The sequence below is a fragment of the Gopherus evgoodei genome, chromosome 6 (genome assembly GCF_007399415.2).
Source record: "Gopherus evgoodei ecotype Sinaloan lineage chromosome 6, rGopEvg1_v1.p, whole genome shotgun sequence".
In the NCBI taxonomy this organism is placed as follows: domain Eukaryota; kingdom Metazoa; phylum Chordata; order Testudines; family Testudinidae; genus Gopherus; species Gopherus evgoodei.
The window spans coordinates 110,671,428-110,692,726 of NC_044327.1; the positions used below are offsets into that span (position 1 = coordinate 110,671,428).

The 21,299-nt window shown below is 40.3% G+C and overlaps 1 protein-coding gene across 1 annotated transcript in view; it reads right to left on the reverse strand.

The window, feature by feature from the left end:
• The window catches only part of SLC1A3 (solute carrier family 1 member 3), an 82,185-nt gene that overhangs the window by 19,543 nt on the left and 41,343 nt on the right, over positions 1–21,299 (reverse strand). The window contains exon 4 of the mRNA XM_030567187.1: positions 279–483. Coding sequence (XP_030423047.1) covers positions 279–483 — 205 coding nt within the window. The remainder of the gene's footprint in view (positions 1–278; positions 484–21,299) is intronic.

Sequence of the window (21,299 nt, forward strand, 5' to 3'; positions counted from 1 at the left end):
GTGGAGGCAGTAAAGCAGGTTTCTGAACACAACATTGCTTTGAATTTTATAAGCAGTTTCTTTCCTTGCCATTTTGTTCAGCTGCTTATTTGAAAGTACTTACTGTGCTAGTTCTGTATTTTGTAATGACACTGATGGCATCACCAGCTTCAAGTGAAGTTTGGCTAGTTTAGCTAGTCACTGTCCCAGATTTTCTATGTTAATTTTCCTTGTGATGTACATCTAAATATTGCTGCTGTTGCCATTGTTACAGAAGATGTACAGTATAATAGCCATACCTGATTAAATCAAGAAAGGCATCTGCTGCTGTCACTTTCATAATTTTGCCTTCTCTGTGCATATTTTCCTTTGTACCTTTCCCAGGGTGGATGATGACCACAACGATTATACCAATAATTACAGCAATGATCGTAGTACTCATGTAGTAGACTATTGCTCGTATTCCCATTTTCCCTGATGCTTTACTATCCAGGGCAGCCGTTCCTAATAAATTTAAGCACAAGGACATTCACCTCATAAAACTGTGAGTAAAGATTGTAAACTCAGCAACCTAAGTATGGCTTTGTGAGAGGAGTTCTGATAAGTACATTTAAAATAACCCAAGTTATACTGGCCTAGTAAAACTACTCTGTTCCTCTTCACAGGTAGTGCTGCTATTGTTGCATCCCTGCCCCCCATGCTTGTTATTACATAATGGTCTGTCAGGAGGGCTTAACTCTCCTCTGAATTATCTGGTGTTAGCAACTGTTGGAATCAGGATACGGAACTAGAGTGACCATTGGTTTGCTCCAATGTGGCAATTCCTTTGTACCACAGAGATAATACATTGAGTTTTAGTTGACAGATTAAGCATAATCCAAAAATGCTTCATAGAAATCTGCTGCATTTAATCTGGAATGTCAGGGAAGAAATCACAGGGTACCTTCAGACAATATTGACTACCTGATGTGTTTATAGAAGTGACTATGCATGGAGTGCCTTTCTTAAAAGTTTAATACAATGACCTGGGTTTACCTCTGGCCCAAGCCATGGGAGTTTCAACTAGATTAAGTGAAATTAGTTGAATTCAGAAAATCTTTGAGATTGTACAAATTAAACATTTGGAATCTTTTGTAGACATCCTAAAGTTTGAGACATTAATCCTAACACTTGGCTGATCTTAGTGCAATTCTGATTTAATGTGGATATCAGGGTACCCAATGTGGCATCTACTTAATCATTTTTTCACTAGGTTGCACAAACAGGGTCAGATTGTGGTTTTCAAGTGGAGGAGCCTTTCCGTAGTAGGAGACCCAAGAGGAACTCTGGCTCCCTAAGTAAGAATTTCCCATGGATCCTAGGAAATGCACAGTTGGGGTGGTTGATCCATCACTATTTAAACAGATACGGTTAGTGTTCCTCTTGTTACTACTTTAAGGGGTGAAACACCTTCCCAGCATGCATTTGGGATGCTAACACAGCTATTTAAAATAAGTAATAATGCTCCCACTGAAATTGTACCTACCACCTGTGGAATGATGCAAGGGATGGGAAAGGATCCCTATACCCTTTCCATCTTCTCTGTGTGGACTCACATAGTGTTGGGCACTGTCTAACCTAGGGTATCTCCTGTTTCTATCTGTCTGTCTTGCTAGGTTCTTACATTGATACCAATCACCATAGTATCTGAGCATTGTCTTTTCATTTATAGCTGTCTTTGAATTTATGAAGTACAGTGAAAGGCACCCATTTTGAGAACCTATCTCATAGGTAAAACATGCAGCATATAAAAAAGGACTGTCATGAATATAAAGTGAACATAAATAATATGCAAACCTAAAACAAGAACCATGGCCTAATTAAACTGATTTGTTTTTGTAAAATTTATTATACATGGTAATTGCTGTAAATATGCACTGTTTGGAGTTACAAGGATGTTACCCTAGATGTACACTGATGTAACTAAGCTCAAAAGAGACAGCTGGGTTCCATTCCTTGCTCTGCCACAGACTTCTGGTGTGAATGTGATCATGCCACTTAGGCCTAATCTTTCATTTGCACTCTCTTTTTGTGTAAAAATTGCACCCACAAAATGATGCAGAAGGAGATTGCTATACTGACATCTTTAACTGCCTGTTTTAAACATCTACTTCTAATGCAAGGGCAAAATTTTACAGGCACAAATTGTATTGTCAAATGGGAATCCAACCTTTGGAATATATGGCCTGTAACTCCTCTGTGCCTCAGACCATTCATCTGTAAAATGAGGTAATAATACTTGCATACGGTAGCTCACTGTGATGTTGTGAAATCTAATTCCATGTTTGTGATCCTTGAATGTTATATACTAATGAGAGCAAAGTAGTAGTATTTTTTAAACAGGAAGTAAATCATAAAAACCCGTTTATCTTTTTTTTTCAAAGTTTCACAAAAGAACTCAAATATTCACCCTACTTTACTAATACGTCTAAACACAAACTTAGTAATTGTTGGCCCTTTCTGGTTCCCTAATGAACATGTTCAATTTTTATACCAGATGGGATTTGTTAGGATTATATTATTTTTAGTTCTTCAGCATGATAAAAAATGTATAATTAACAAAGATAGAAAGAACATGTGAGATTAACAAAATCAAGACTAAATTTATATTCACTTTGCAAGTCAATTTGTTCAAAATTTTGCTTATGAATTTTGAGTTTAAATGAACATATGTTCTTATTCCCCTTGTACTATATTGCTAAACAAGTAGCAATATGCTGTGCATTTTTTCCTCTGCATTTTAACTAAGATCAGGTATAGTCTCTGTTATGTCCTCTGTCAGGAGACACTGTCCTGCTCTTGCCAGGTGATTTGGGGGCTAATGCTGAGTGCTCTCAACTTCCGGAGATTTTGTTGGTTTGGCCTCTTGATGCTTTTTTAGGTTTTACCATCTCCTTGTACCACTGGCCAGATAGCCAGGGATGGAATGGCCACAGCTCCTAAAGTCTGTGGGAATTGGGCTGCTCAACACCTCTCTGGAGGTGATCAGCACTTTTGCAGAATCAGACCCTATAATCCTATTTCATTGTTGGACTGTCATGGGGCTTGTGTGATGAGCTGGATTTGTTGTCTTACAGTACGTCTGCACTGTACAATAAGAGACCTGTGGCTCAGTTGTAGCTTGACCACATCAGCTGACTCTGGCTTACGGCATTTGGGCTGCCGGGCTATAAAATTGCAGTGTAGACATTTGGGCTTGGGCTGGAGCCTGAGTTCTGGAATGTTCCCCTTGCAGGTACTCAGATCCTGGGTTCCAACTCAAGCCTGAATGTCTACATTGAATTTTGTAGCCCTTTAGTCCAAGTCCTGTGAACCTGAGTCAGCTGACCTAGGTCAGCCCTGGGTCTTTTATTAGTATAAACATACCCTAAGGGGCTGATCCAGAACCCAGTGAAGTCAATGGGAGTTTTTTTCCACTGGCTTCAGTGGGTTTTGGATGAGACCCTGAGTAGGTACCAGGAGTCATACTCTTTTCTTACTAAGCTGCTTTCCAACGTGGCTTCCTATTCTGTGATCAATTGCTCTGGTCTTATTCCTGCTCTTCTTCTTCAGACAAAGGATTTTCTAGTTTGAGGGAAGGAGCGGCTGACTGCTCTGCTCTTGTTCTTGACGATTAAGAGTGCTAAAATAAATATTCAAGATGGCGTGTTGAGAGCCAAATATTAACAAAAGATCATGTATAGCTATATGAGGAGGCAAGTTTCCACCTTACAGAGACTGCTCCTGGGAGGTACTGAGTATCCTCACCTCCTGCTGAAGTCATTGGGATCAAAGGGCACTTAGCGCTTCACAAGAAGCTGTTGGCACTATGCAGGATTGAGCCCAAAGCTTTCAACAGCTTTCATCGTGTCAACACTAAAAAAAAATCCAAAAAAATCCAGATTTTTTAAAACAAGAAGGAATGAAAGGTTTTATTTTCGTAATTATTTTTAAGGGTTGATGAGGCTTCTTAGGGCTGAATGGGTCTCTGGCAAAGTCCTTAATGGAGAAGCAATAAAGTTAGCTCCAAGGCTTTTATGTGTCACAGGCCATTGTGTACACATTCTTTTCTTCCATAGAAAGCCAGCAAAAGCTCCCATTGTTCTGTGGAGATGTATGTACCCCTTTAATCCTGCTTGCAGCTTGCTCTCCCACATGGCTGCTGGCTCTCAACTACTCTGCCATCTCATTCATCTCTGCTCCATCTTCTTCTTCTTCATATGCCCTCCCCTTCCCCATGGGCCTGGGAAACTTGCAGGCCCACTGGTCACCATAAACAAGACTGCCTTGCTGTTGTCAAGGCAACTGTGAGCAGAGTGCCTGTAATTTTTGTATCCACACACACACAGGCTGAATGGGAATCATGTTTGGGGGAAAAGAGGTTTCTAAGATTCAAAACAAACCCAAATTCCGCCCCCCTCTTCACATAGTCTCTGCCCCTCTTCTCCTGAAATGAGTGTGAATCATTCATACTGTGGCTGAAATAAAGACATAACAAGCAGTTCTCCAAAGTGTTTGGGACAAAGGGCAAATCAGTACATCGCTCTCTAACAAAGGTGCTAGAGAGGAAATTGAACAAAATGTTTTGAGAACTAGGAAAGGTAGCAACAAGTATGGTAATTGAGAGAGAGCGCAAAGAGTTGTAGTTAATTATGGGCATACAGTAATTACAGACTGCATCTTACCAAAAATGATTGACTACCAGCCACTATTTTATTCCTTCCCAACCAGAGCATAGCCATACAAATTAGCCAAGGGCTGTGATATGGTGATTTTCTTGAACCCAGTTGGATTATTAATTATTATTATTATATTTTATTTTCTTAATGATTCCAAACAGGGCTCAATAAAGTTGTTCTGAGATGGGTATAAGCTAATTTGTAGTTTTGTGTAAAGGTAAAGAACTAACCAGAGACTGATGATAAAATATGTGATTTTTTTTGTGCTCCTCACTAACACCAGGAATATAATATATAGACATTTTCATCATAGCCCTTAAAGTCAGTGGCTTTGGAGCTGCTGACTGCTCCAGGCTATAATCTTAAGAGGCAAGCCTTCTCCATCCAGGCCTGCAACTTTGGAATGCGCTTCCCTTTGATTAGATTTGGGGTCAAGCTGAAAAATGGGCATCCTGATCAAATGATGGGTTTTAAACACCCCAAAGTCAGGAGTAGTGAACTTTTCAAGTCTGGTTCAAGCCCACATCTACTTTTAATATGCCAGTACATCATAGTCCCTCAAGGATATATTTCTGCCCTTGACCTTTTAGCTTTTCTACATACATGAGCAGAATTTACTAAAACAGCTGAACAGAAAAGATTACACAACTAATGGCACATTGCTGATCAGCTGCTAGAGACCAGGATCAGCAAATAGGGGGGGGGTATTGTGAGGGAGTTTTCCAGGTGAAGGAGGAGCAACTAGATGACCCTTGGGGGTGTAGGGGAGGGAGTTTGTTGTCTATTTGTGTTCTTGCTGCTTGACTGTAGTATATAGTGTGGTCTGTTTGGGGGACTGTGTGCTGAGCCTAGCGACCTGCTAGCCAAAGCTAAGAGCTTCTTAACAATGCTTTGATCCCTAATCTCTTTAGGAACTATTAACCGGGGGTGGGGGCTAACTTAGGGAAAACAGGGGTTTAAAAGCCAGTTCCTAAGTGACCAGCTAGGGATGGGGAGCAGCAAACAGAAGTTTTATGAGGTAATTTAGAGAGGGAGCGAGAGAGCCAGATACACCTAAGAGTCTCTAAACTTAGTCCAATAAACACTGCCTTGAAGCCTGCCCCCAGCCCCCCCCGCCCAAAAACCTGCAGGAGTTAAAAATAATGCAGGCAGAAGTCCAGCAGCAGAGTGAGGGTTATTTGTTTTATTGCGCTGAATGCAGCCTGTACGATTACCTGCCTTGTGAGCAGATGGCATATGTGTTGTATTTGGTGCAAGGAGAACAGGCCCTCAGAGACCGAATATGGGCTCTTGAGAACAGAGTGGCTGAACCGGAGAAGCTAAGGAGACAGAGAGATACACAGATGAGACTTTCTGGGACACAGCAGAGCAGTCCTACCCCAGTATGACAGCCTCTGTGCCGCTGAGGAGGATGAAATCTCGGGCAAGGAAAACATCAAACTGGAGTGGAGGGAAATGATCCCATAGTTGAGACCCTCCTTTCAGATGATGTCGTGGTATCGTCTCACACTGAGGATACTTCACCAGGGGAGGGAACCCAGTTATTAGGAAGCAACAGGTAATAGTAATGGAGGATTTGACTATTAAAAATATAGATAGCTGGGTTTGTGATGACTGGGAGATCCGCATGGTGAATTGCCTGCCATGTGCAAAGGTTGCAGATCTCTTGAGAAATCTTGACAGACTTATGTGCAGTGCTGGGAAGGAGGTGGTCATAGTATATGTAGATAACATAGGTAAAGGTAGGAGAGAGGTTCTGGAGGCCAAATTCATGCTGCTAGATAAGAGATTAAGGTCCAGGACCTCTATGGTAGCAGTCTCTCAAATGCTTCCAGTTCCATGCACAGAGCCAATTAGACAAGCAGAACTGCAGGGTCTCAATGTGTGGATGAGACAATGGTGTAGAGAGGAGGCTTCTTAGGTTTATTAGGAACTAGGGACACCATCCCTGCCCATCCTGGCTACTAGCCATTGATGGACCTATCCTCCATGAATTTATCTAGTTCTTTTTTGAATTCTGTTATAGAAAACTCAATAATAATGGTGGATTTCAACTATCTCCATATTGACTGGATACATGTCACCTCCGGACAGGATGCAGAAATAAAGTTTCTAGACACCAATAATGATTGCTTTTTGGAGCAGCTAATCCTGGAATGCACAGGGGGACAGGGAATTCTTGATTTAGTCCTAAGTGAACCAAGGGATCTGATTCAAGAGATGAATATCAGTAATAGCGACCATAATGTAATTAAATTAGCATTCTTTTGGGTGGGAAAATACCAAAGAAACCCACCACTGCAGCATTTAACTTCAGAAAGATGAACTACACAAAAAAGGGAAAGCTAGTTAAATGGAAATTAATAGGAACAGCCACAAGAATGAAATGCCTGCAAGCTGCATGGAAACTTTAAAAAAATACCGTAATAGAGGATCAAATTAAATGTACACCCCAAATTTAAAACAATAGAAGAGGGCCAACCCCCCCCACCTCTGTTAAACAGAGTAAAAGAAGTGGTTAGACACAAAAAAATCATCCTTTAAAAATTGGAAGTCAGATCCTACTGAGGAGGGGAAAGGAGCATACGCTGAGGCGAGTCAAATGTAATGGTATAATTAGGTAGGTCAAAAAAGAATTTGAAGAGCAACTAGCAAAAGACTCAAAAACGAACAGATTTTTTTTAAGTACTTGAGAATTAGGAAGCCTTTCAAACAAAGGATGACTGAGGTGCTCAAGGAGCACTGAAAGAAGATATTACAGAAAAGTTAAATTAATGTTTAGTTTGGTCTTCACTGCAGAGGATGCGAGGGAGATAGCCACACTTGACCCATTCTTCTTAGATGACAAACCTGAGGAACAATCCCAGACTGAGGTGTCAGTCGAGGACGTTTTGAGGAACTCAGATATGAAATTGCAGAACTAGTAAGTGTAGTATATAACCTATCACTTAAATCAGTTTCTGTACCAGATGACTGGAGGACAGCTAATGTGACGCCGATTTTACATAAAAAGACTGCAGAGGCAAGCCTATCAATTACGGCTAATAAGCCTAACTTCAGTGCCAGGCAAATTGGTTAAAACTATACTAAAGAACAGAATTATTAGACACATAGATGCAAATGATTTGTTGAAAGAGTCAACACAACTTTTGTAAAGGGAAATCATGCCCTGCCAATCCATAAGAATTTTTTGAGGTAGTTAACAAGCATATGGAGAAGGGTGATCTTGTAGATGTAGTGTATCTAGATTTGCAGAAAGCCTTTGATAAGGTCCTTCTTAAGGCTCAAAGCAGTCCAAAGGCTCTTAAGCAAAATAAGCAGTCATGGGATAAGAGGGGAGGTCCCTTTGTGGATTAGTAATTGGTTAAAAGACAGGAAACAAAGGGTAGGAATAAATGGCCAGATTTCACAATGGAGAGAGGTAAATAGTGGTCCCCAGGAATCTGTATTGGAACAAGTTCTCTTCAACATATTCATAAACAATCTGGGAAAAAGGGGTAAAGTTTGCAGATGATACTAAATTACTCAAAATAGTAAGCTCCAAAGCAGACTACAGAGAGTTGGGGATCTCACAAAACTAGGTGACTGGGCAACAAAATGGCAGATAAAATTCAGTGTTGATAAATGCAAAGTAATGCACATTTGAAAACATAATCCCAACTATATGTACAAAATGATGAGGTCTAAATTAGCTGTTACCTCTTAAGAAAGAGATCTTGGAGTCATTGTGGATAGTTCTCTGAAAACATCCGGTCAATGTGCAGCAGCAGCCAAAAAGCTATCAGAAAGTTAAGAACCCTTAGGAAAGGGAAAGATTGTAAGACTGAAAATATCGTAATGCCACTATATAAATCCTTGATATGCCTGCACCGGAATACGTCATGCAATTCTGGTCACCCCATCCTAAAATATATATTAGAAATGGAAAAGGTACAGAGAAGGGAAACAAAAATGATTGAGATTATGCAACAGCTTCCATACGAGGAGAGGTTAAAAAGATGGGGACTATTAAACTTGGAAAAGAGACGAGTAAGGGGGATATGGTAGAGGTCTATAAAATCATGAATGGTGTATAGAAAGTGAACAAGGAAGTGTTATTTACCCTTTCAAGTAATACAAGAATCAGAGGTCATCTGATGAAATTAATAGGCATCAGGTTTAAAACAAATAAAAGGAAGTACTTTTTCACACAACGCATAGTCAATCTGTGGAACTCATTGCTGGGGTGTAGCAGGATGGTCACCCTGCTCTGATCCTGAAGGCCTTAAAACCTCTGTGGGAGAGGTCTGTGGCAGGGGAAAAGCTCGGCTGATTGGGGGAAGCAGCCACAGGTGGGGCCACACCCCAATCAGACCACAGTTGGCCCTATAAGAGGGCTGAGAGCTAGAGACTCTAGCTTCTAGAGAGAGAAGGACCTGGCTGTCTAGGAAGCTGAGGAGGGTACCTACGGTGGAACAGTGCTGGGGCAGGGTAGAGGGAGCTGGGGAGTTCCAGCCTAGCAAAGCCCCAAGCTGCAGGCTGAGTTAAGGGCCCACAAAAGGATATGAAGGCTGCAGAGGGGCAGCCCAGGAATAAGCAGAGGCAGCTGGTCCAGGCCCCCTTGCCAATGATGAGTGGTTTACAGACTGCTGTCTGTCCCAGGGAGCAGGGGCTAAATGGAGACTGGCAGTAGCCATTGAGGCAAGGTAAGGATAGGGGGTTGGAGGTTCCCCTGGGAGGGGAGACCCAGAGTGAAGGAATATTGCGGTGGGCAGGACCCCTGGGCAAAGGGCACCAGGATCTGGGAAGGACATGGGGCCAGCGGCAGGCGAGACACCAGCCCACAGAGGGTGCTCTGGGCTGGAAGAGCTAATTCCCTGGATGACCCGCAGGAGGCGCTGCACTGGTGAGTCATTGCCCCATCACACAGGAATATTATGAAGACCAAAACTATAACTGGATTAAAAAAAAGAATTAGATAAGTTCATTTAGGATAGGTCCATCAATGGCTCTCAGCCAAGATGGTCAGAGATGCAAGCCCATGCTCTGGGTGTCCCTAGGCCTCTAACTGCCTCATGTTGTAATTGGACAACAGGGGATAGATTACTTGATAACTGTCCTGTTCTGTTCATTCCCTGTGACGCATCTGGCATTGGCCACTGTCAGAATACAGGATACTAGGCTAGATGGACCATTGGTCTGGTCCAGGATGACCAGTCTTATGTTCTTATGTAGGTAGCTTCCCTACTTGAGGTTTGCCATATGATGTTAGTGAAAGCAGCATTGTGCCCTTGATATCATTACTTTTCTTCTTTAATTTGGGGTAATCTTCAGCTCCTGATTTCACCTGTTAAATCACACTTTCAGCGTTTTTCTACCTCTCTCTAACAGTACCTATTGGTGAAAATAGGAGACTTACTACTTTGCTCTTGTACAATAAATAAATATTATCTGAGACAGAACTCAGCAAAGATTTTGCCCCAAACTCTTTAAAACTTTTTGTTGCTTTAAAAAACCAAAGCTGTTGTAATAACATAGTTTTGAAGTATAATTATAAAGCACTTGACAGGATCTGTGTTTAATTTTTTAAATTATAAACTAATATCCAACTGATGGGTGGTTATAGAGCAAAGTGGTTTATGTTTTCATGAATATTTAATATGGTGGATAAATAGAAAGTGATTTTAAATTAATGCTAGCTCCACATTTTGGCAACAAAATTGGCAACAAGTTCTTTCCAAAATACTTTTTTACATACACTTCCCCTGAAGGTTTCAGTCTCAGTTTTTCAAAACATGACATAGAAAACAGAATTTTTGCTAATTATTTTCCTATTTATCCTTTTACAGACTCTTCATTATGAAGCTGTAGTTGCTAGGTGAAGTGTCTCATGGTAGAACAGTGGTAATGCCAACTGTTGATTTAAGAATGTGGCCTTAATTTAGTAGGTTTTTTTTTAATGTTGTCTTTCACTCCCTAAAGAAACAGTCTTAGGCTTCGTCTACCGTGCAGGGACTGTATCAGCAAAGCTGTAGCACCATAGCTATGCCAGTTTAACCTCCTAATGTAGACAGAGTAGACATGACAGAAGGGGTTTTTCACACTTCAAGGCAGCTGCTCTTATATTTCCCCTCAGTGGTCTAGCAAGGGCACTCACTCACAGGCTTCCAGCTCCCCAGAATGGAGACATGTATCTCTCTCCCTTGTGACTGGGTTATTTCCAGGCTGCACAATTCTCTGCCTTCACTATGTTATTCACAGCACAGATAGGTTGCTGAAGGGCACCTGCTTGCTTCCTCTTCAGAAAAGGGTAACAGTGTGACTGCCCACAATTATAGTTACCACACAGGTCTTTTTGAGCAAGCCTAGTGTAGTCTTGAGGTAAAAAGAGAAAAGATACTAAACATTAACAGAGAAAACATACCAAAAGGAATGAAAGAACCTACACACATGCTAATGCACTTACCAGAGAAATTCTCCCCCACACCTCAATTCTAAGATGGATTCTGGGAGAAGCAGTCCTTCAAATCCCCACCCCAGATGATTCCTTGTGGTTACAAGTTCATCACAGCACCCTCATAATAGGTTTAGTTTTCCCTTTATACAGTTTGGGGAGGGGGAGGGGGTTGTGGTTATTTAAAGTTGTCAGGAGCAGGTCATTAGAAAACACATTTTCCTTCCCAGAGCTTAGCTTCAAAGGGTGGATTCAAAATGGGTCATTTGCATTCCCCAGGTACTTCCTAGGAAATCCACAGATACTGTTCCAAAGTCCTTTGAAATTCCTAATACCTTCCAGACATTGCATTAGTCAGTCTCTTACAGAAGGTGCATACATACAATCCCACAATAACACACACAACTACATGTTTATCATCAGGAATGGTAACATTTAAAAGTCAGTAGGAGAACACGTCAATCTCCTTGGACATTCAATAACAGATTTAGAAGTAGCCATCCTGCAACAAAAACACTTCAAAAACAGATTCCAAAGAGAAACTGCAGAGCTACAATTAATTTGCAAACTTAACACCATTCATTTGGGTTTGAATAGGGACTAGGAGTGGCTGGTTCACTACAAAAGCAATTTTCCCTCTCCTGGTATTGACACCTGCTCATCAATTATTGGGAGTGAACCACATCCACCCTGACTGAACTGGCCCTGTCAACACTAGTTCTCCACTTGTAAGGTAACTCCCTTCTCTTCATGTGCCAGTATATTTATGCCTGTGTCTGTAATTTTCACTCCACGCATCTGAAGAAGTGGGTTTTTTTACCCATGAAAGCTTATGCCCAAATAAATCTGTTAGTCTTTAAGGTGCTGCTGGACTCCTCGATGTTCAATACAATATACTCCAAAAGTATTAACCCTAATTCAATAAGATTTAATTTAGTTCAGTAAAGGTTATCTGAATTCTGTATGGTTTGTTCAGGTTATTACAGGATATTGCCAGTGTCATCTGGTTTTTCTGTTGTTGTAGGAACACAACCTCTTGAGTGGCGGAAGGTAGGTTGACAGAAACATTTCTCATGTTGACCTAGTTGCCTCTACATTAGGGGTTAGTTTGTCATACGTAGAGCACTGAGGGGTGTGGATTTTTCACACTCCTAAACGCTGTAGCTATGTCAGCTTAAATGTTACATGTAGACCACTCTCTACCCCCCACATCCTTTTGAGCACTGCAGGATGAGTAAACTGACATCTTCAGACTATAAGAATGATTCCCACTGTGGGTGATGATGAGGATATGTGGAATGAATAACATGATCAGAGCAAGTATCTGCCTGGAAAAGTTCTAAAGAAAAGTCATTAGTTAGCTGAAACCAGTGGGAATTTTTGTCTGACTGTAGTCAACATGCTTGAGCTCAGAAATCCTGATCCTCAGGGGCACTGAGTGTCTCCTAGGAGGTACTGACCACCCTCCACTGCCTCTGATGCCAATGGGAGTGGAGGGTGCTGAGCACCTTGCAGGATCAGGCCCTAAATTAATACAGAGTTAGACACAACTAAACTCTAGACTTAAAAAAATTAATTAATCAACACAGAAGGAGATAATGCAATAGCAAAGAAGTACAATGTTGTTAACATTTGCAGATACTTAACACTGTAGCTTCACGTTAACTCAGCAAAGCGAAAATTAATACAGTTGATGACAACCTGAATTTCACATAAAAGATGTGTCTAAAATGCAGCATTGTGTGATGTTTTGCTGTGTGGATCTATTTCATGATGAGAGATGAAGACAGGACCCTTGAATTCAATTCCCCTTATTTTTACGTAGTTAGAAGTTTAATAATCAGATTACACATTTTAATAGGTTTTTGCCAGCTTTATGCAAACACTGGACAAGAAAAAAACCTCACGAAAAAATAGTATTAAAGTAATGTAAGTAAGTTCAATCCACACTTACATGGTTGTGACTAATTCAGCTTCTCATCTAATCACTGTGTGCAGGGTTGCCAGTGAAAACCCCACTACATGTAAGAAGAGGTCTCATTGTATGAGACAAAGAAAGAAAAGACCATAAGAAAACCATGGGAATTGACAAGGCATGGAAAAGCCCAGAGGAGCAGCCGAGTAGAGTGATGTGTTCTAAGATGGTCTAAGTGACTCTCTGAGACCTTTGTTAACCTTCCACCACCAAACTAAAGGGATCATAGGGATGATACCCTGCATATGATGGAGTGACCCCCTCTCCGGAGGCTGCTAACTCATCCCTCCCAGAGATGACTAATCCCTGATGATTGTACAAGTTGTGATAGACCCAGGCCAGTTGGGTACAACAAAGTAGTAGAAGGCAGATATACTGGCCACTGGATTAGCAGTTTTCTGTTCCCTGAGTGACCAGAGCAGGGGCTGCTCCAGACTAATGAGAACACCTGACTTCAATTAACCTGCAAAGAGTCAGGTGAGTCCATTAGAGTAATGTGAACACCTGACTCTAATTAAGGCCCTTTTGATACTATAAAAAGGCTCACTCCAGTCAGGCAGAGGAGAGGAAGTGCAGCTGAAGGGCTGGTTAATAAAGACACCATTGGTAAGGGAGCCCTAAGGTAAGGGTGAAGAAGGGAGATGCAGGAGAGCTGTGGGGAAGTGGCCCAGGGAAATGTAGCAACTCTGGCAGTGAATGGTTGGCTGCCAACAGCCGCTACCATTAGAGTCCCTGGGCCGGAACACGGAGTAGAGGGCAGGCCCGAGTTCCACCCACAACCTGCCACTATAGAAACACCGCCTGGGAAGGGAAGACAGGCCCCTGTCAGGACAGGAGGCTAAACTGTTCTGAAATAAGCCCTAGGGACAACAGAGACTGTGGGAGTTTTCTCACCACCCTCCTTGCTGGCTTTTGATGAAAAGGGCTCAGTAGACTGTAACCCTGGCCCTAGAGAAAGAAGTGGAGGGTCGCAGTGAGAATGAGGCTAGCATAAACCGCCTAGAAGCGTAGGACCCACAGGGACAAGGTCGGAGCTCTGAAACAAAGTACTTTTGAATAATTCGTTTTAAATGCACCAGATTGCACTAAATGCCAGATATTTTTGCCAGCAATGGATACCTCTGGATATTTCTGCAAAGCGTATGCACACATGTGCACACACCATTTCACATGACACAAGTAGGAAGAACATTTGCTTTGCTATCAAGAGGTTCAGTATTTTTTGTCAGAAAGTAAAAGTACTGCTACAGTAGCAAGTATGCCTAATATAGGCTGGTTTGCCAAGTGGTGTTTCATCCATCCCTCCTTGGTTATTGCTATGAGAAAATGTTTAAATGGATAAACATCGGAATAGATTTCCCAGTCCTCCATCTCTCCTGTCTGCAAACATTTGCACTCTTGGTTACACAGAATTTTATCATGGGAAGGGACACTTTTGTGGTAGCCTCTTAAAATATTGAGACCTCAGTGACTGAATGGACACTGTAGGCACTAATAAAAATCTCAAGTGGTTTTATGCTGCTTTTTACATTTTGATACTTTTATAGCATTTAACTTTGGTGTGGTATAAAGTATCTTTTATTGTTGTTGCTTTCTTTTTAGACTGTAAATCTTATAAAACCATGTTTGGTGCCAATTCAATAAAACCACCAATTTGTCATGTAATATAGTAATTTACAATGACAGTAGTGTGTGATTTGCTTGAAAATGGTTTCAGTTTGAATATTGCAGCTTCTTAATTATTCTTTCTATTTTCCCTGCATGAGTTGTGCATGCCTTACATAAAATAAATAAGGAACTATTTTTTGAAGTCCTTTGTTATAAGTTCATCAGGACAGAGTCTATTAATGAAGGCAGGGGAAAGTTAAATAAAACTCTCCAAGATATGACAGGTATTACTAAGTAATTAATCTGAAACTAGAGTACTGTATTTCACAGTTAAATGAAAGGTATACTGTATATACAGTGCTCTCTAATGCTGCATCTCATTGTATGTTACTGATGTTCCTGTTACTGCAGGAAATTGCAGTGCAACTGTTGCAGGAATATAGTGTAGTGTTCTGCAGACCATAAATGATTTACTTTGAAGTGCTGCAAGGTAACAGGAAACTTTTGGATAACCAAATGCCAAAGTAAATTTCCTGAAATCCACATCTGCCAGAGCAGGGCCCTGCTGTGGGGCTGTTTAGATACCCATTTAACTCTTCGCATTATTCCATCCTTTCCTCACAGTATTGGAATGTGCTAAACAATATGGTTTTTGAAGGGAAACTAGGGAGTAATTTATCTTCTTTATGTGTGCTAAGCAGAGCAGGAGGGAGAAGCAAGCAGGGATTCACAGCAAGCCATGAAGCAGTGATTAGTAACAGCTGACAATCTCAGACCAAGACTCTTTTTTTCTTTGGTTACTTCATTGTAATAGCAGAGTACAAAGGACTGACTGTCCCAATGCCAAGAATTAGAAACCCAGGAACACAGAAAATAGCTGCTCAAAATGTTTGTTGTTAACAAAACACTGCTGCTACCTGCGTAGTGCAGTTCTAAAAAGCATTAAAGACAAGACTAGCATGTTCTCCTAGAAATGTGATTTTTCTGTTTAGGTTTAAAGCTTTCCATTCACTAGAACAGTGGCAAAAAATCAACCAGAGAACATTTCCTTAAGAAAAATGATTGCCGGTTGATGGTTTGGTTGGCTCTACTAATGTTAAATAAGCATGATGTAACATGGTAAATTACTTCAGTTTAATTAGAAGTAAGTTCATAGTAGTATAGTAACTGGCGAGGCAAAGCACATTAACATAATCTGAAACCCACAAAGTTTGTAGTTATAAGACAAAAATAAATATGCCAGGATCTAAAGTATGAAAAATAACCAAATGAAAAATATTGCCTTCCATTTATTCTGTAAATCATTTCCAAAAATAATGCATTGAAATTCTGGAAAGATACTACTGTTCAAGAAGAAGTAGGCAACTTGCTTTCCCAGCTGTGTTAAAAATATTTCACCTGTGTTCCACAGGCTCCACTGGCTTCTAAATACAGTTCCAGGTATTGGATTTAATCTATTAAGACTTCGATCTGGATTCTGACAAATTAAGGCCCTGTCCTTCGAAGACATATGCATGAGCTTAACTTTAAACATGCATGTAGTCCCATTGAATTTAAGTTTCAACAGCTGAACCTGAAAGTATGAAGAAAAAACTTACGTTGCAAGGAAAATTAAACACTTATGATACAACAATACAGTCTGTACATATGAAGCATGATATTCTAGGAATAGACAGTGCATATGTTATCTGACTGGATAAATCATGATAAAATCACAAAATGTGACATACATTTTGAATACAATTGTGAGTTTAACGTATTCCTATTTTAATAGTACTTACTGTATGTTTATAGTATAAAAGTATATTTGCTTTTAGATCTTTATTTTGTGATACATATATTAGCATACATTTATGTTAAATTACTTTAAAAATGAAACAAATTCAATGCTTCTCAGAAAGGTGCTGGTTGAAAGGAAACTGAGATTCTCTTTCTAAAGAAAAAATATATGGTGTACAGGCGTACAAGATTTCCTATACTCTATCCTAATTTGCCTCAGCTCTGACCTGAGGGACCACTTTAGGGTTGAGAAGGTAGTTCAGTCTCTTGGTCAAGTCAGTCTTAGTCTTCTTTGCTGAATCTTCCAGTTGTAGTGATAGTTTTCTTAGTGAAGGTGCTTGTCCACTGGGAACTGGATTGACACCACTAAAACTCATTTTACATAGTTCACGGAACAGCCACAGATTGGATCTTTAGCTCAGTCGTAAGTGACTTAATCAGGATTTGAACAAGTCGAGCAGGAAGGTTCTGTATATCATCAAATGCAGAGCCATTTTTGTCTTTTAAGCTAATTAATAATCATGAAATTGGTTCTGAGTTACACAAAGGACAATTTTAGCATCCAAAAAGTAGACACTTCACCCAGAAGCTAAGTAATTTTGGATCTTCTATGTAGGATCAGATGCTGATGTCACTTATCCTGCTGTAAATCAGGCATAAATCCACAAATGATCTAATATGTGTTGATGTAACTGTGATTACAATTTGACCATAGGATTTCTACTTCCAGAGTTTAATTCTTGACACAACTAATAAAGCTCTGAGATGTCACCTTTCTTCTGTGATTTAACAATATTAAGATGACCTGAAAAAAGAAGTGTGCTCCAATTACATTTACTCCCAAGGATGTGTTTAATTACTGTGTAGTGAATCCCTAACCCATGTTTTCTTGTGCAACAGCCTTGAGGATTCTAATAATTGCTACTCAGTGAGGAATCAAATATAATATAAAGATTTTTAATGGTGTAATTATAGTTTCTCATCAGTACAGGATTTGTTAATATCTGAACGTATGCTATACCATTCCTTGGGTTTTGTTAACTTGACCTCATGTTATGTTATGTAAATTCTTAGGAATATATTAGTCTCCTCTTTCATTCTGTCCTCAGCCCTAGGCTTTCACGAAGTCTTGTTGCCTCTCCCTCTCTAACTTTAAAAATCCACCTCTTCCTCATCAGGCCTTCTTCTGAAACCCTGGTTTACAACCTGGTTCTCTCTCTCTTGGACATTTATAACTCTCTGACCTGGCTAACTTTCTACTCTTCAGCATTCAGAATAAAGTTCCTTTCGTGCTGCTCTGAGCATGTCATCCTGCCCACCTCAGGTCTCTGCACTGACTTTCTGTGATTTTTTTCTAAATTCTATACAAATTCCTTATCCTTATTAAGTCTATGCACAGCTCAGCATCTGAGTACATCTCAACTCTCTTATGCTGCTTCTCCCCATGTTACCTCCTGTACTCTGCCCACTCCTTATATCATGTTATTCCCTTTGTTTCTTCTTCCCATTCTCACTTTCAAATCTTTCTATGCTGTGATTTAGGATAGATTCTGTCTGCAGGGGCCTGAAGTCTGTTCAGCATGACTTGGGCAAAGGCTTTTCCCATGATACTAAGAAGGGAAATGCCATGATAGTTGATACAATTGCTCCTATCACTTTTTTTTTTAATAGAGTGTCTCCCATTTCTTGTGGCACTTCATCTTCTTTCTAGCACAGGTAGAACAACTCATGAAGGTGCTGCAGTAGGATAAGTTTTCTGCATTTTATGACCTCTGATGGTATGCAGTCTTTTCTTGGGGTTCTTTCCATTGGAGAGACCATCTATGGTAAGGCTAAGCTCCTTGACTGTTGGTTCATCATCAAGTTGGTTCATAACAGGCAGGCTTTCGATGGTGTTGATGTCTGCATCTGTAACGATATTTTCACGAGAGTAAAGCTCACAGTAGTGTTCTACCCAGTGATCCATCTGCTTGGTGCAGTCATTGTTTCCCCTGTTGTTGATTGCAATGGGGCTGTGTTCTTTGAAGTGGACGCAAGGTTTTCTTGATCCCAGCATATATGTTTCTGATGTTGCCTGTATCGGTTGCTACTTGGATGCTTTTGCATAAGTGCAGCCAATAGTCATTTGTGCAACGTCAAGCCGTTTGTTGTACCTTGGTTCTTGCCATTCTCAATGATTGTAAGGTTTTTTCATTTGGGTCTCTTTTGGAGTTGGTCTGGGCAGTGTGTTTGGCCTCTATGACTGGTGTCATCTCACTTGAATATGCATCAAACCAATCATTAGTAATGTTTTCCTTGTTCCCAAGAGCTGCATCTTAGATTGTTTTTTTTGTTGCTCCCATTTCTGCTAGGCACTTGTGGCACAATCACTGGAATCAAGGGCTTGTTGTAGCATGTTCTTATACTGCTGTGACTTTTCTTGGTCTGCTGTGTTACTGATATTAATATGAGGACATCCTTTTGCTTTAGATTTGTGTATTTTCTTTGGTTTAAGTCTAACCTTGCTGCATACCAGAGAGTGGTCTTTGTTGCAATCGGCATTTTGATAACTGTGGGTAATGAGGATGCTGTTAAGGTTGTTATGCCTCGTGATGATAAGATCCAGTTGATGCCAGTGGCCAGATCTGGGATATTTCTAAGACACTTTGTGTTGTGGCTTTGTCTGGAAGAATGAGTTTGTTACACAGAGTTCATAATAAGAAATTCTAGCAGTTTGATTACATTCATCTTACCAGTTCCATGTTGACCAAGACGGTTAGTCCATGCTTCATGATCAGCTCCCACCCTTGCATTGAAGTCCCCTAGCAGGAAAACATATTTATGTTTTGGAATCATGCTGATGGTGGTATTCAACTGGTTGTAAAACTGGTCCTTGATGTCAGAAGACGAGGAGAGTGTTGGGGGATACACAGTCACAAGGTTGACTGGGCCCTCAGATGTAAACAAGCATAGTGCCAAAATTCTCTCTGATCCATGTGGCTAAGTCATCCCCAGAAGTGAGTTCTTGATGGCAAATCTGACTCCATGATCTTGTGTTTTTTCAGCAATTTTCTCCTGTCAGAAAAATGTGTAGTCTTTTCCCCTGAGAGATCCAATTGATACTAGCCACATTTCTTGGAGAGATGCGATATCCACATTGAGTCATTTCAGCTCATCATTGATCACGCAGTTTTACATGCATCATGATTTGTTGGAGGTCCTCAGATAATCCAGTTGTCATGGTAAGAACATTCCAGCACCCTATCTTTAAGGGTTCCAGCTTTTCTTTTACTTCATTTGCCTGGTGCATTGGTTAAAGTCCACGTGTCCAGTTATAAAACTCTAAGCTTCAAGTTGCCCTAGTACTCAGTAAAATGGTGTGAAATTTGAAGAAAAATGTACTACAGAGAAGACTTATGTACTTTAACGTTTATTACCAAAGACAGTCGGATAACTAAACACTAGTTCAGTTCCCTGAGTGGCTGTTCTTGGTAGTAAATAACCAAGAGGTCCTGCACCTAACTCATTTTTTCTTTTTCCCTTCCCCCGCCAGTTCACATAAGTAAATTACAAATACAACCCCAAGGTATTTTCAACTGATAATGATCAAATGGGATTTAGAAGAAAATTGTTTCTTATTTCAGTGGCTAGGATCTTCTGACAATGTGCCACAGTAAGACTAAGGTGTCACATTGTTTTAGCTGCAATTAACTCATTACTTTTCTAACAGCACTTGTATTTCAGTTATTTTGTAACTCAGTAATGTTTGTACTGTTAGCAGAACTCATGACAAAAGTGCACACTTGACATTTCTGTGAATGGGCTTTTGTTTTCATTTTTCCCCTATTGATTGTTCTAGTGACCCTTGAACTTCAGGTCACTAATGCAGTCAAAGCCTTACATGATCAAAGACCTACATTTTTGCTTTATCTTTCTGCACATGCTTGTAGGAGCAATGGAAAGAAATGAGACTTCCACCAGAATGCATGACAGTAGCATTCAGTGCTTTTTAATGGTATTATTCAGCTCCTTTCCAGGTCCTGATGTTGCTAAATAGGGCTGAAAAATATGTTTTGGCTTACACAGTTCATGTGGTACACAGTTGCCATGTGTGCAGGACCCAGTTAAGGCCAGGGTAAAGGATCAGAAGTTCTAGGAGGTCTGAGGTCCTCCCAAAAAGTTGGTGATTTTTGAGGAAAACAGATGAAAGAAGATATTTTAAGAATATATTATTAGATTCTGAAGTTATGCAGAGGATAATGCATTTCACATATTTCAAGCTGTTGAACATTACAAAGCAATATTTATATATCCTATCTTGATTTTGAGGGCCTGATTCTCTCCCCAAATCCACCCCCTTTGTATCACTTGAATAGTGCAAAGGGGCAGACATGGGCTACATTTAGTCAGTTTAGACTTCTCCAAATCAGACATTTTGAGTAATTTAAGGGTTAAACTCACTGCAGTTGTGAATATGAAATAAAGTAGACTACTGGAGTAAGAACATTTTGTTAATAAAATGGCCATTCATTAAGTGAACTTTTGACCGAAACCTACTTTATTCTAGCTCTGAAAAGAGTCTCTTTTCATTGGAGTATCCCTGATACTATCAAAATATTTGCATGTACACCAGGAGTGGGTGGGTGAAATGGCCTTAATGTAATTATTGAATTTTGCTTTATTTATTGTGGTGTTTCGATAGGGGAAAGATAAGTATTGGTGCCCAACGTGATGGCTTCACAGCCTTTTTTTAAACTACCACCAGTGAAAAGTGGTGATATTGGATAACCAACTATTACTTCCCACTCTGCAGAAATCTGAGTACTGGTTAAGTGTGACCACAGTTGTC